The 12940-nt window shown below is 40.0% G+C and overlaps 1 protein-coding gene across 2 annotated transcripts in view; it reads left to right on the forward strand.

Moving 5' to 3' along the window:
* The window catches only part of MYPN (myopalladin), a 101625-nt gene that overhangs the window by 65996 nt on the left and 22689 nt on the right, over positions 1-12940 (forward strand). For both annotated transcript variants that reach the window (XM_004777830.3, XM_013048621.1), the window contains 2 exons: positions 1646-2236; positions 2584-2722. In XM_004777830.3, the coding sequence (XP_004777887.1) occupies positions 1646-2236; positions 2584-2722 (730 nt within the window). The remainder of the gene's footprint in view (positions 1-1645; positions 2237-2583; positions 2723-12940) is intronic.

Consider the following 12940-nt stretch of genomic DNA (forward strand, 5'->3'; position numbering starts at 1 on the left):
ACCTACTTGTGATCTCTGTCTGTCAAATGAATAAATTAAAAAAAATTTCTTAAAAAAAAAAAAAAGAAATGTCAATGAAAGGAAGGAGAAAGGTCTTAAACTCCCAGAATTAAGAAAAATCAAGGTTTGGAGAACTTCCTGGTTCAACTTTATTACCATTCGTGTTGACTTTCCTAATGCTATGAAAATACTGAACATTTCATTTTTAATAGCTCTCATGTTCAGCAGATCACCTTCTATGTTCCAGAAGCAACCTATGTTTCCAAAGAACATAAAACCATGGCAGATTTGAAACACCACAGTTTTCCTTGTGGATCTTCCTGTACGTACTCATTTGAGAGTAGATTCTTCTAAATAGCAGCCCTTACAACTTTATGCACATAAGATTTTTACAGATTTTCATTTTCCATTTTCTTTCTTAAGAAATAGGGGCACTTGGGTGGCTCAGTCCTTAAGTATCTACCTTTGGCTCAGGTCAGGATCCCAGGGTCCTGGGATCAGGCCCCACCTTGGGCTCCCTGCTCAGCAGAAAGCCTGCTTCTCCCTCTCTCCCACTCCCTCAGCTTGTGTCCCTCTCTTGCTATCTCTCTCTCTCTCTCTCTGTGTGTGTGTCAAATAAATAAATAAAACCTTTTAAAAAAATAATAACTGGGGGCACCGGGGTGGCTCAGTCAGTTGAGCATCCAACTCTTGATTTTGGCTGAGGTCGAGATCTTGGGGTCACAGGATTAACCCCCTCATTGGGCTTGCTCTGCGCTTAGTAGAGTCTGTTTCTCTCCCTCTTACCTTCTCCCTCTGCCTCTCCCCCACCCCATGCTCGCTTGCTCTCTCTCTCTCTCTCTCAAATAAATAAATCTTTAAAAAAAAATTACTAGCCATTTTGTTAAGATAAATAAACTGTAGGCAAATCATATAATGCTTCTGTGATTCAGTTTCATACAAAAGAAGAAAATATTTTCTGTTTGATCTTCTCCTTTTAGGAACAAGAAAAGTCTAAGGCTATGTTTCTAATTAAGATGGCCATATAATCTATGATTCAAATCATGACATTTTTGAGAGTAAAAAAAGCACCAGGAAAACAGTCATAAACCAAGACTGCCCAGAATGTATTGAGACATGTGGTCACCTTATCTATAACATTTGTTGTCAAGAGGGGATGAGAAACACCAAGACACATCCAGTGGCTTTCTTAAGGTTTTAAACTGAGGCAAAATGAAGCATACAACACATTCAGTTCCTTACAGCAATACGTAGCTCACCGCTTTCTGTCCCAAAGCTGAGATATAGTCTGCTCCAGTCAGAACTTTGGGCATTCCCAACAGAGGACCGTTGTTTCTATTTCTTCTTTCTAATTTATAAACATTCTAAAATTGTGCTGCCATGTTTCAAGGTCACCACACAAAGAATACAATGTGAGCGATGCCTTTTGGAGTTGTGCGTTGTGGTGGCTTTTCCCCTTCTTGCCGACAATAAAACAGATTTAGGAAAGAGAAACCGCTCATGAGGAATTGATCAGCTCATTTCTGACAACTTTGGTTGTGTGTTCTGAATCAGCATAGAACTGTAAATAGACTGTCTTGACGTTTTCTGATCGGTGAGGCTGATAGTGACAGATTTCCCTTCTCTCTCCCCGTCTTTTGTGCAGTGATTCCAGTCAGCTACAACAGCTTCACAACCAAGTCCTACTGGAACAACAGCAGCTGCAAAACCTATCTCCCTCCTCTCCTAAGGAGTTTCCTTTCAACATGAGTGCTTTGAACTCCACTGTTTCCCCGGCGGTGATGATGCCCAGCAAGCAGGTGAAGGCTCCTTCATCACAGACATTCAGCTTGGCCCGGCCAAAGCATTTCTTCCCCTCTCCAAACACCACCGCAGCAACTGTGTCCCCTTCCAGCTCGCCAGTGTTCACCCTGAGCAGCACTCCTCAAACCATTCAGAGGACAGTGAGCAAAGAGAGCCTCTTGGTTTCTCAGCCCTCCGTGTCAAACAAATCTCTAGGAGGAGTTTCCGTCCCAAATGAGCCACCCCCTCTAGCTCCAGTAGAGCCAGCACCAGCGCCACTCACGTTTGCCATCTCCAGTGGAAACCAGTTTCAGCCCCGCTGTGTTTCCCCAGCTCCTGTCTCTCCCACCAGCCGGATTCAGAACCCAGTGGCTTTCCTCAGCTCTGTTTTGCCTTCTCTCCCTGCCATCCCTCCCACCAATGCCATGGGGCTGCCCAGAAGTGCACCATCTGTGTAAGTGTCATTTAGATTTCTTGAGTAAAAGATGTCACTTAAGAAAGGATATACAGGGAATAGCTTGGTCTGGGACAGGACTCTCATTTAGTGGATTCTAGATAATCTTATCTCTGAGGCACTAAATGGATATTGAACACCTTACAGGTTTAATAATTTAAATATTGAAAACACCTCTACGGACACAGAGTCTCTGTGCAGTGCTCAACTTTGGTACCCAAGCTGACCTCCCTAAGTGCCTGGTGACTCCTACTGTCTGACCGCCAGTTCAGCCACTCTGATTTCTAGGCTTTCAGACACTGGCAAGGGTTTCTCATGGGTGTATCAGATGTGAATTTATTTTACAGGCCATCCCAGGGACTAATGAAGAAAAACACAAAGTCTCCCCAACCGGTGAATGATGATTACATTCGTGAAACTAAGAATGCGGTCATTCAAGACTTGGGGAAAAAAATGAATTTCAGTGATGCCAGATCAAACCAGCAGGTAAGATTGTTGCACACAATGGTTTATTGGAATTTCATGATAAGAAATATCATTTCACTTAACTTGGTCCTTGGATGGTCAAGTCACCAGACCTCAGTGAGCCTGACCCTGCACTCTTAGAAGTTAGAACATAGATTAACCAAGGGTCATATGGGAAACTCATCCACATGGATCTACAGTTCTTGATTACCGTGGTAGTTAATCAGTTTAACTATTTATATGTGTTTACACAGAATAGAATATGTTAAGGAAAGAGAAGGACTAGCTAGTTTGCTGACCATTCCAGCAATCCTCAACCCAGTATAGGCAAATACCATCACATCTTTGAAATACTGCAATATATGAGAAGATCTAGACTTTAAGGAATGCTGGGATGCCACATTGTCCTTTATTTGTCTCCTACAATCTAATGTGCTAGAGGTCTGTTCACCAGTTCCTCTCACTCTTTACGTTAGCTTGAATCATGTGAAATAGCCATTAATAGGCAATATCCTGTGGTTCAACCCATACAACTCCTTGTTTTCTAGTAAGTGCTCACACTGAAGGAGAAAAAGGAAAGCCATAAGTGAGCATCAAATAAAAGAAAAATAGACTGAGTATTTTGTTATTTGGGCCATTTATTTTTGCATTTCATCATGTGGTTATTTTTTAAATGTAGGTTTACATTTTAATAACAGAACTCTTGGTTAATTTCCCAAGATGGGAACTGATAAAAATCTATTTTGAAACATAACAAGATTTCAGGCAAAACTGTATGCCAAATATTGTGGAAATTGTGGAGTAAGTGATCCCTGGAAACAAGGCTCCAGATTTCCCTGCCCATATGCTGTTTTCCTTTGTTTCTATCTTCATGGTTCCACCTCCAGTGCAGTCGTGGATATACAGTATTTTACAATTGTGCGATATGTTGGGCAATTTTTACTAAGTAGGTTCTTTTGAAAATGTGCTGCTTGAACTGAAGAAGAACACTTAAGCTTGTTATAATTGAGTGCACTTTTCATGTATTATTTCACCAAATTAGGTATGTTTCTGGGACATAAATGCCAAGGCAACTCTTTCTCCCTTCCTTCTTCTAGATCGAGAAACAGGGGGCACAGTTGTCAGACTGTCAGTGGTAGAACTAGAACTAGAGCCCTAGTCCCCAAGACACTTCCCATGTTCCCTAAAACGGTGTAGCCTTTTTCAGTTTTATGACAATTACCTTTAAGCTGCCATAAATGTTGCTCTGTCGGATGCAGCTTTCCTTTCCTATAATATTGTCATCACATTTGTGGTTGTTAATCCTTCTAAATATCACTGAAATCAGATCTGTAGTCAGCCGATGTCTTTTGCAACTCAGAGAGGGAGCAATTGGGAACCCTGTAAAAATAATACCAGGTTAGCACACAAGCCCTGTGATGTTACTTTCATAGTTGCTCTGTAGGTAGATCCATGCTAATCCCCTGCCCAGTTCATGGCAAAGTAGGGTTTGTCTCCTGAAATACTGAAATGTGAGTGTATGTGAACATGAACTTCTATGAATTGAGTGTCCTAAACCTGATAGAGCTCATTATTAACTCCAGGGCCAATAGTGGGGACTAGGAGTAGTTTCAAAAAGCATCCCAATCCTCTTCATTTGAATATCTGTGACATGCATCAGCGTTCCCCTGAGAATCATTATTCTGGGAATCGCTATGGTAGTTTACTTACAGAATTGATTCTAGACTAAGTTCTATGGCATGGGTAAGAACACCAAGCTGCATAAATAAATTGCATAAATGCAATTCAGGAAACTAAGGATCTAAGATGGAAAATTTGCATTAGGTTGGTAGATGCTGATACTGATTAAGTTTTAAGGAATAAAATGATGACCACATTATAATACTGCCTCACATTGTTGCCTTGGGAGATGATAGTGAAGATGTTGTAAAGAACTCTCTAAAATGTATTGTGGCCTAAAGAAGAAAATTTGCTTGGGAAAGTGGAAAAGCAATCATACAGAAATACTTGCCTGTTGATAGTCATCTATATCTGCAGACTGGGGACACAGGAATCAAAATGATCAGTTTTCTTATTCCTATATTAGGATACCCATAGGAAGGGGAAGCAAATGATTTCTTCTGACAATATGCATTTGTTTTAGTTTTATTTTGTTTTGAAAACTTCTAAGTCCAAAAGCTGGACTCTCTGGCCCTATTTTATTCCTAGCCAATGAAGAATAGCAACCTCTTAGAACATGTGTGTGGTCTAGCCTTATTCCATTATTCTGAATATGAAAATAAATCAGAGGTCCTTGAACAATGAATATTGACTATAGATAGTCCCCCCCCCGAACGCAAACTCCTCAGTTAATGTTTTAGAAAATGGGTTTTCTTTGACATATCTACCACTTTGCATTTCCCTTTTGTAGTATTTCAGCATTTACCTTCTAACTCATTTTATAAAACATTTCTAAGTAGCAATTAACATTTGCTTATTGATTCTTAGAACATTATGTGACACAAAGGTATCATCTTTTCAGATGTTCATATTTATTAAAATGGTTAGCTTTCTAAACTGACAGTGAAGTTTCTTTGAGTTAGGGACAAGCTAAGAGAGGTGTCCAGCCTCTAGATTTTAGACTGTATCATCTTATTTTGAAGGGTATCATTCACCACCAGTGGAATATCGGTGGCTTGAAAAACATAAATGTTTAAGGATAGTAATGTGAATCTGAAAGGTCAAAGGAACCCAGGATCACAAAATGTAATAATGAACTTTTCATGATGAATGATTGTTTTTAAGTAATTTTTTATTAACATATAATGTATTATTAGCCCTAGGGGTACAGGTCTGTGAATCGCCAGGTTTACACACTTCACAGCACTCACCATAGCACATACCCTCCCCAATGTCCATAACCCCACCCCCCTCTCCCTTCTCCCTCCCCCCAGCAACCCTCAGTTTGTTTTGTGAGATTAAGAGTCTCTTATAGTTTGTCTCCCTCCCGATCCCATCTTGTTTCACTTATTCATTTCCTACCTCCCAAACCCCCCACGTTGCATCCCCACTTCCTCATATCAGGGAGATCATATGATAGTTGCATGACCAATGATTTTAATTCACACATGAGTTAACATGATTTTCTGCACCCAGTAAATATTTGCTACGGTTAATTTCTACACACTTGCGCGCGTGCGCGCGCACACACACACACACACACACACACACACACACAGTCTTATTTCAGCTTTCCTCCTTGACCTCATTTCTCTGGAAACCTTCCCATCTCTTTATTCCTGTTCCTTCCCCCAACATACTTTTTAAAATTAATTCTTCTTTAAAACTGTCTGTGGTTCCCAGATACTGTCATGCATGACAAAAGAAAAAAAATATGCACCTGATTATTGCTATGCTTTTTGTTCCTCTAATCTTCTCTAAGCTGTTTAGTTTTTTTCTTCTATCTAAAGCATACCTCTTTCATCTCTTACTATGAACTTCTATGAAAATCCTATGTTGTGAGTCTTGCCATCCATTCCTGTTCTAATAAGAACTCCACACAGCCAATAATCTTATTTTGCTTACCTTGAGCATAGTAGAACCTTGGGATAGTGAAGTGTCCCTATGTATCTGCCGTGGACCTAACCAGGATGCACCAATCACAATCTCCCTGGGACCTCGGATTGGTGGATGTCTTAATCATCGCTGCACCCCTGTTGTGTCTGGCACAGCATAGGTACTCAGTAAATATTTGCTGAATTAGCACACGGCTATGGGGTTTATATTAGTTTCAGATTAGATAGTGAAACTTTTGACCAAATAGAAAATTTTGGATTTGTGGCTTATCTATGGAAAATACCTCACTTGACTATATAGATTCTGATTATGCCTAATTGTGGATACTACCGTATGATGATAATCCACTTCGATCAATAGATTTAAAAGATGAAAACACCGAAATTAAGCAAAACTCTGGTGCTAACTGAATGTCAGCTTCACAAAGAAAAACATTCTCTCCTTTGAGCACAAACATTACTTATAAGCAGCTAATGCAGAAACTGCTGCTTTTACTCACAACGGGTTAAGGCAAGGGGAAATGGAGAATGCGAAATAAATCCAGTCCTGGAAATTCAAGCCTATGTCTACCAACAGTGGATCAGTAGTCCAAACTTTGTGCAGAACAGTACAGAAAGCACCTAAATTTAACTTAAACGTACTGCTTTTTTTTTTTTTTTGCAATTTTCTTTACAAAATCTGAGTCCCATCAGACATAACTTGGAATGACAATCTTGATTTATGTGTATTCGGGGTAGTTATCCATGGGATAACCAACTCTTAGTTGCAAAGACATCGATTCCTGCTTTGGGGATGGTATACATCTTTGGTAACAGCTCAGAAATAAAGATTCAGTGCTTTAGCAACAAGCCACATACTCCTGGCTCACAACTTCATAGTTTCCTTATTCCTGTTTCCAATTTCCCAGATATTTTATGAAATCTTTCATGGAAACTCCTTGATCTACAGTATTCTTATTTTGTTGCTTATTTGCAGTTTAAACATTGTATACCTAGTACCTTAAACAAATATGTCTAAAAGAAAATTTTTTCTTCCGATATCCCTTTGAATTTATTCCGTGGGATTATTTCTTTTCCTGCTCCTGGCAATCTCAAATATAAGGCAATCTCAAAATAGTTTTGGTCACATTTAATTCATTTAAGGTTTTATGGTAACTTTGTTGCAAAATACAGTTTTGATCCAGTAGTACAAAATTTCCAGTCCTTGTAGTAACCAACACTCCAAACCTTATTCAAAAATAAGATCCCACTTGGGGCGCCTGGGTGGCTCAGTGGGTTAAAGCCTCTGCCTTCGGCTCAGGTCATGATCCCAGGGTCCTTGGATCGAGCCCCGCATCGGGCTCTCTGCTCGGCAGGGAGCCTGCTTCCTCCTTCTCTCTCTCTGCCTGCCTCTCAGCCTACTTGTAATCTCTGCCTGTCAAATAAATAAATAAAATCTTTAAAAAAAAAAAAAAAGATCCCACAAACACCCCTATCCATACCCTACACCGCAGGGACTGTTACAAGTGGTGAACCTAAAACCAGGGAGGGAAGTGTGGCCAGCTGCTCTCTTTTTTGCTCCCTCTTCCCCCACTTTACTAACTGCTGTTTCTCACTCCCTTTCCCAGCCATGGAGAGACGAAAGCTGACTCCACGGTGGCTTTGTCTTGTATGGGGCCTAAGTGTGCATGACGGGACCCATCACAGGTCCTCTGCCCTGACACAATGCAGGAGTGAATGCTAGTCAAAGTAGTCTTAGCTTTCCCACCGACAAGAAGCTGCCTCACTCCTCACTCTAGCTTTTTGAGGCAAGAGTCAGAACCTAACCCACTGTGGAAAATGAAACAAGCTCTCCTATTGGGTCCATTCATTTTTTATTTTTATTTTTATTTTATTGACATATAATGTATTATTTGCTTCCGGGGTACAGGTGAGTCATCAGTCTTACACAATTCACAGCATTCACCACTAGAATGTACTCTCCCCAGTGTCCATAACCCAGCCACCCTATTCCTCTCTTGCCACCCCTCAGTAACCCTCAGTTTGTTTCTGGAGATTAAGAATCTCTTATGGTCTGTCTCTCTCCTGATTCCACCTTATTTCATTTTTTTCCTCCCTATCCCCCCACAACCCTCAGCCGTGCCTCTCAAATCCCTTATATCAGAGAGATAGTATGATAATTGTCTTTCTCTGATTAACTTATTTAGCTCAGCATAATAGTCTCTAGTTTCATCCACATCATTGCAAATGGTAAGATTTCATTTTTTGATGGCTGTGTAATATTCCATTTTACATATATACCACATCTTCTTTATCCATTCGTCTGTTGATGGGCATCTAGGTTCTTTCCATAGTTTGGCTATTGTGGACATTGCTGCTATAAACATTCGGGTGCACATGGCCCTTTGGATCCCTACATTTGTATCTTTGGGGTAAATACCCAGTAGTGCAATTGCTGGGTCTTAGGGTAACTCTATTTTCAACTTTTTAAGGAACCTCCATACTGTTTTCCAGAGTGGCTGAACCATCTTGCATTCCTGCCAACAGTGTAGGAGGGTCCCCTTTCCTCTCAGGGCCACCTATGCTGCATCCCAAAGATTTTGAAAAGTTGTGTTTTCATTTTCATTTGTTTCCATGGATTTTTTCAATTCTTCTTTAATTTCCTGGTTGACCCATTCATTCCTTAGTAGGATGTTCTTTAACCTCCATGTATTTCAGTTCTTTCCAACTTTCCTCTTGTAGGTTGAGTTCTAGTTTCAAAGCATTATGGTCTGAAAATATGCGGGAAATGATCCCAATCTTTTGGTACTTGTTGAGACCTGATCTGTGACCCAGGATGTATCTCTTCTGGAGAATGTTCCATGTGCACTGGAGAAGAATGTGTTCTTTGGGATGGAATGTTGTTTTGGGATGGAATGTTCTGAATATATCTGAGTGATATATTCAGTTACTGGTCCAGTGTGTAATTTAAAGTTTTTATTTCCTTATTGGTCTTTTGCTTAGATGATCTGTCCATTTCAGTGAGGGGGGTGTTAAAGTCCCCTACAATTATTGTATTATTATTGATGTGTTTCTTTGATTTTGTTATTAGTTGGTTTATATAATTGGCTGCTCTCATGTTAGAAGCATAGATATTTAAAATTCCTAGATCTTCTTGTTGGACTGACCCTTTAAGTATGACATAGTATCCTTTTGCATTTCTTATTATAGTCTTTGGCTTAAAATCTAATTTGTCTGATATAAGGATTGCCACCTCAGCTTTCTTTTGATGTCCATTAGCATGGTAAATTGTTTTCCTCTCCCTGACTTTAAATCTGGAAGGTCTTTGGGTCTAAAATGAGTTTCTTGCAGACAGCATATCCCTGGGTCTTGCTTTTTTTATCCATTCTGATACACTGTGTCTTTTGATTGGGGCATTTAGCCCATTTACATTCAGGGTAACTATTGAAAGATAGGAATTTAGTGCCATTGTATTGTCTGTAAGGTGGTTGTCACTGTATATTGTCTCTGTTCCTTTCTGGTCTGTTACTTTTAGGCTCTCTTTTTGCTTAGAGGACCCCTTTCAATATTTCCCATAGGGCTGGTTTGGTGTTTGAAAATTCTTTTAATTTTTTGTTTGTCCCAGAAGCTTTTTAATCTCTCCTTCTATTTTCATTGATAGCCTAGCTGGATATAGTATTCTTGGCTCCATATTTTCCTCGTTTAGTCTCTGAATATATCACACCAGTTCTTTCTGGCCTGCCAGGTCTCTGTGGATAAGTCTGCTGCCAATCTAATATTTCTACTGTTTTATGTTACAGACCTCTTATCCCAAGCTGCTTTCAGGTTTTTCTCTTTGTCACTAAGACTTGTCAGTTTTACTATTAGAGGATGGGGTGTGGACCTTTTTTATTGGTTTTGAGGGGGGTTCTCTGTGTCTCCCAGATTTTGATGCATATTTCCTTCACCAACTTAGGGAAATTCTCTGCTATAAGTCACTCCAATATACCTTCTGCCCCTCTCTCTCTTTCTTTTTCTTCTGGGATCCCAATTATTCTAATATTGTTTCATCTTATGGTATCACTTATCTCTCAAATTCTCCCTTCGTGGTCCAGTAGTTATTTATCTCTCTTTTTCTCAGCTTCTTTATTCTCCATCATTTGGTCTTCTATAAAACTAATTCTCTCTTCTTTCTCATTTATCCTGGCAGTAAGAGCTTCTGTTTTTATGGCATCTCATTAATAGCTTTTTTGATTTCTATTTGGTTAGATTTTAGTTCTTTTATTTCTCCAGAAAGGGATTCTCTTGTATCTTCCATGCTTTTTTCAAGCCCAGCTAGCACCTTGATAATTGTCATTCTGAACTCTAGTTCTGACACCTTACTAATGTCCATATTGATTAGGTCCTTGCCATTGGTACTGCTTCTTGTTCTTTTTTTTTTTTTTTTTTTGTGGTAAGTTTTTCCACCTTGTCATTTTATCCAGATAAGAATAGATGAATGAAAGAACAACATACGAAAAGGGTAGCAATAACCCCAGAAAAATATATACTAACCAAATTGGAAGAGACCTGAAACTGGGAGGGAGAAGAAAGAGGGGGAGAAATATATACATATATATACATGTATATATATATATGTGTATGTATTTATATATATACACACATATATATTAGATTGATGACTAGAACAGAGCCACATACTTGATTTTGGGTGTATTTTGATCTGTTAGAAGAAACTGCCTTTCAAATGTTTAAAGAAAGAAAAGCTTACATATATATAAAAATAAGGGTAAACATGATGAAGGAATGGCATATGTCTGTAAAAATGAAAATTTAAAAATATTCTAAAAAAGGAATTTATAAGATAAGAAGTTGGTTGGAAAAGAAAAGAAAAAGAGGAAAGAATGTGATCAGACTGGAAACTAGAACAAAGCCATGTGCTAGATTTAGGGTAAATTTTGATCTGTTAGAAGAAAGCGTATCCCAAAATTTTAAAGAAAGAAAAACCTATATGTATACAAAAAATAAGGTTAAATACAATAAAGGGATGGAATATGACTATAACAATGAAAATTTTAAAAGATTTTTTTAAAAAGGTATTGACAAGATAAGATAATTAAAAAGGGTAAAATAGAAAAGAGTAAAAATTAAAAGAAAATAGAATAAGAAAAAATAAAATTTTAAAAAAATTTAACTTTGAAAAACTAAAAATCATAGGAAAAGAGCCATGAATTCTATGTGTTGCTTTCCCCTAGCTCTGGAGTTCCACAGTTCTCATTTATTAGTGAACTTGGTCTTGGCTGGATGTTCTTGCTAATCTTCTGGGGGAAGTTTTGCTCTTGGTAGCTTTTGTTCCCTGAACACTTTCTGTAGAGCTTTGGAGGACAATAATGAAAATCGTGGCCTCCCAATCTCCAGCCCCATAGGAGTTGAGAACTCAGGGCCCCACTCCTCAGTGCGCCCTCAGAGAAAAGCAGTCAATCACTCCCATCTCCCTGGTCTCTAGCCTCACTCCGTGCTCACCCAGCCTGTGACCGAGCATTTTTATCTCTGGTGCATGGCCCCACTTGGAGTCTCCAAACCCAGCAGATTCCTGCAGTGTGCTCCTGTGCTGCTCCTCCCAGAGGAAGAAGAAGGGGGTCTCCCAGGATCTGTCACTTGTGGGGTCCCTGTTTGAAGAGCAGTGGCCCAGCTGTGCCTGAGATCATGGTTTAAGGTAACCCCAAGCTAAAAGCCCACTCCGCAGCTCCACCTCTGCAGCTGGCTTCCCCACTCTGATGCCTGGCAGCTTTGCCGCACTCAAGCACCCCTGGTCTTTTTGTGACACCGCAGATCCTGAGACCACACTGTCCCTGCAAGGGCTCCACCCCCTGCTTAGCCTCTGGAGTAATGTCCCTCAGTGGAACAAACTTCTAAATTTCCAATTTTGAGCTTTCCAAAAAAGCTCTATCACTTGCCACAAGCCAACCCCCCTCCCCACGGTCTATATACAGGAAGTATATCGCTTCAGATTCACTTCTCCACACATCCTACCTTCCAGAAAGTGTTCACTTTTCTGTTCCTAGAATTGCTGCTCTTCTTCTCTTTGACCTCTGTTGAGTTTGTAGGTGTTCAGAGTGGTTTGATAACTACCTAGCTGAACTCCTGGGACCCGAGGGTAGTTAGGTCTCCTACTCCTTCACCATCTTGTTTGTAGCTCCTAATGGGCCCATTTAATCTTCCTCACTGAGCTTGAAGTGAAGGCAGGTACTCTTGGGTTAGAGGGGGAGGTAGGAGATGCAGAGATACAGTAACTCTCTCCAAAGTCCTCTCACTGGATTGTTTCCCCTCTGACTCCTTTGTTTCTCTGGCAGAGGTGGGGACTTTAAATGGTCTACCCTGTCTGTAAGCAACTGCTTTAAAATTTCTGAAGAATAGTTAATCTGTCAGCTCACTTGTTTTCTGTTACCTAGCCCATCTTGGGCTTCCATAAAAACTTCCAGTTAAGAGGTACCTGGGTGGCTCAGTTGGTTGGACATCTGCCTTTGTCTCGGGTCATGATCCCAGGGTCCTGGGATCGAGCCCCACATAGGGCTCCTTGCTCAGTGGGAAGCCTGCTTCTCCCTCTCCCTCTCCCTCTGCCTGCCACTCTGTCTACTTTGTTCTCTCTCTGTGTATGTGTCAAATAATAAATAAATAAAATCTTTAAATTTAAAAAACCTTCCAATTAAGATCTGGTTGCAACCAT

Source organism: Mustela putorius, unplaced genomic scaffold (assembly GCF_011764305.1).
Source record: "Mustela putorius furo isolate JIRA1106 unplaced genomic scaffold, ASM1176430v1.1 tig00000698_pilon_pilon_pilon, whole genome shotgun sequence".
NCBI classification, from domain to species: domain Eukaryota; kingdom Metazoa; phylum Chordata; class Mammalia; order Carnivora; family Mustelidae; genus Mustela; species Mustela putorius.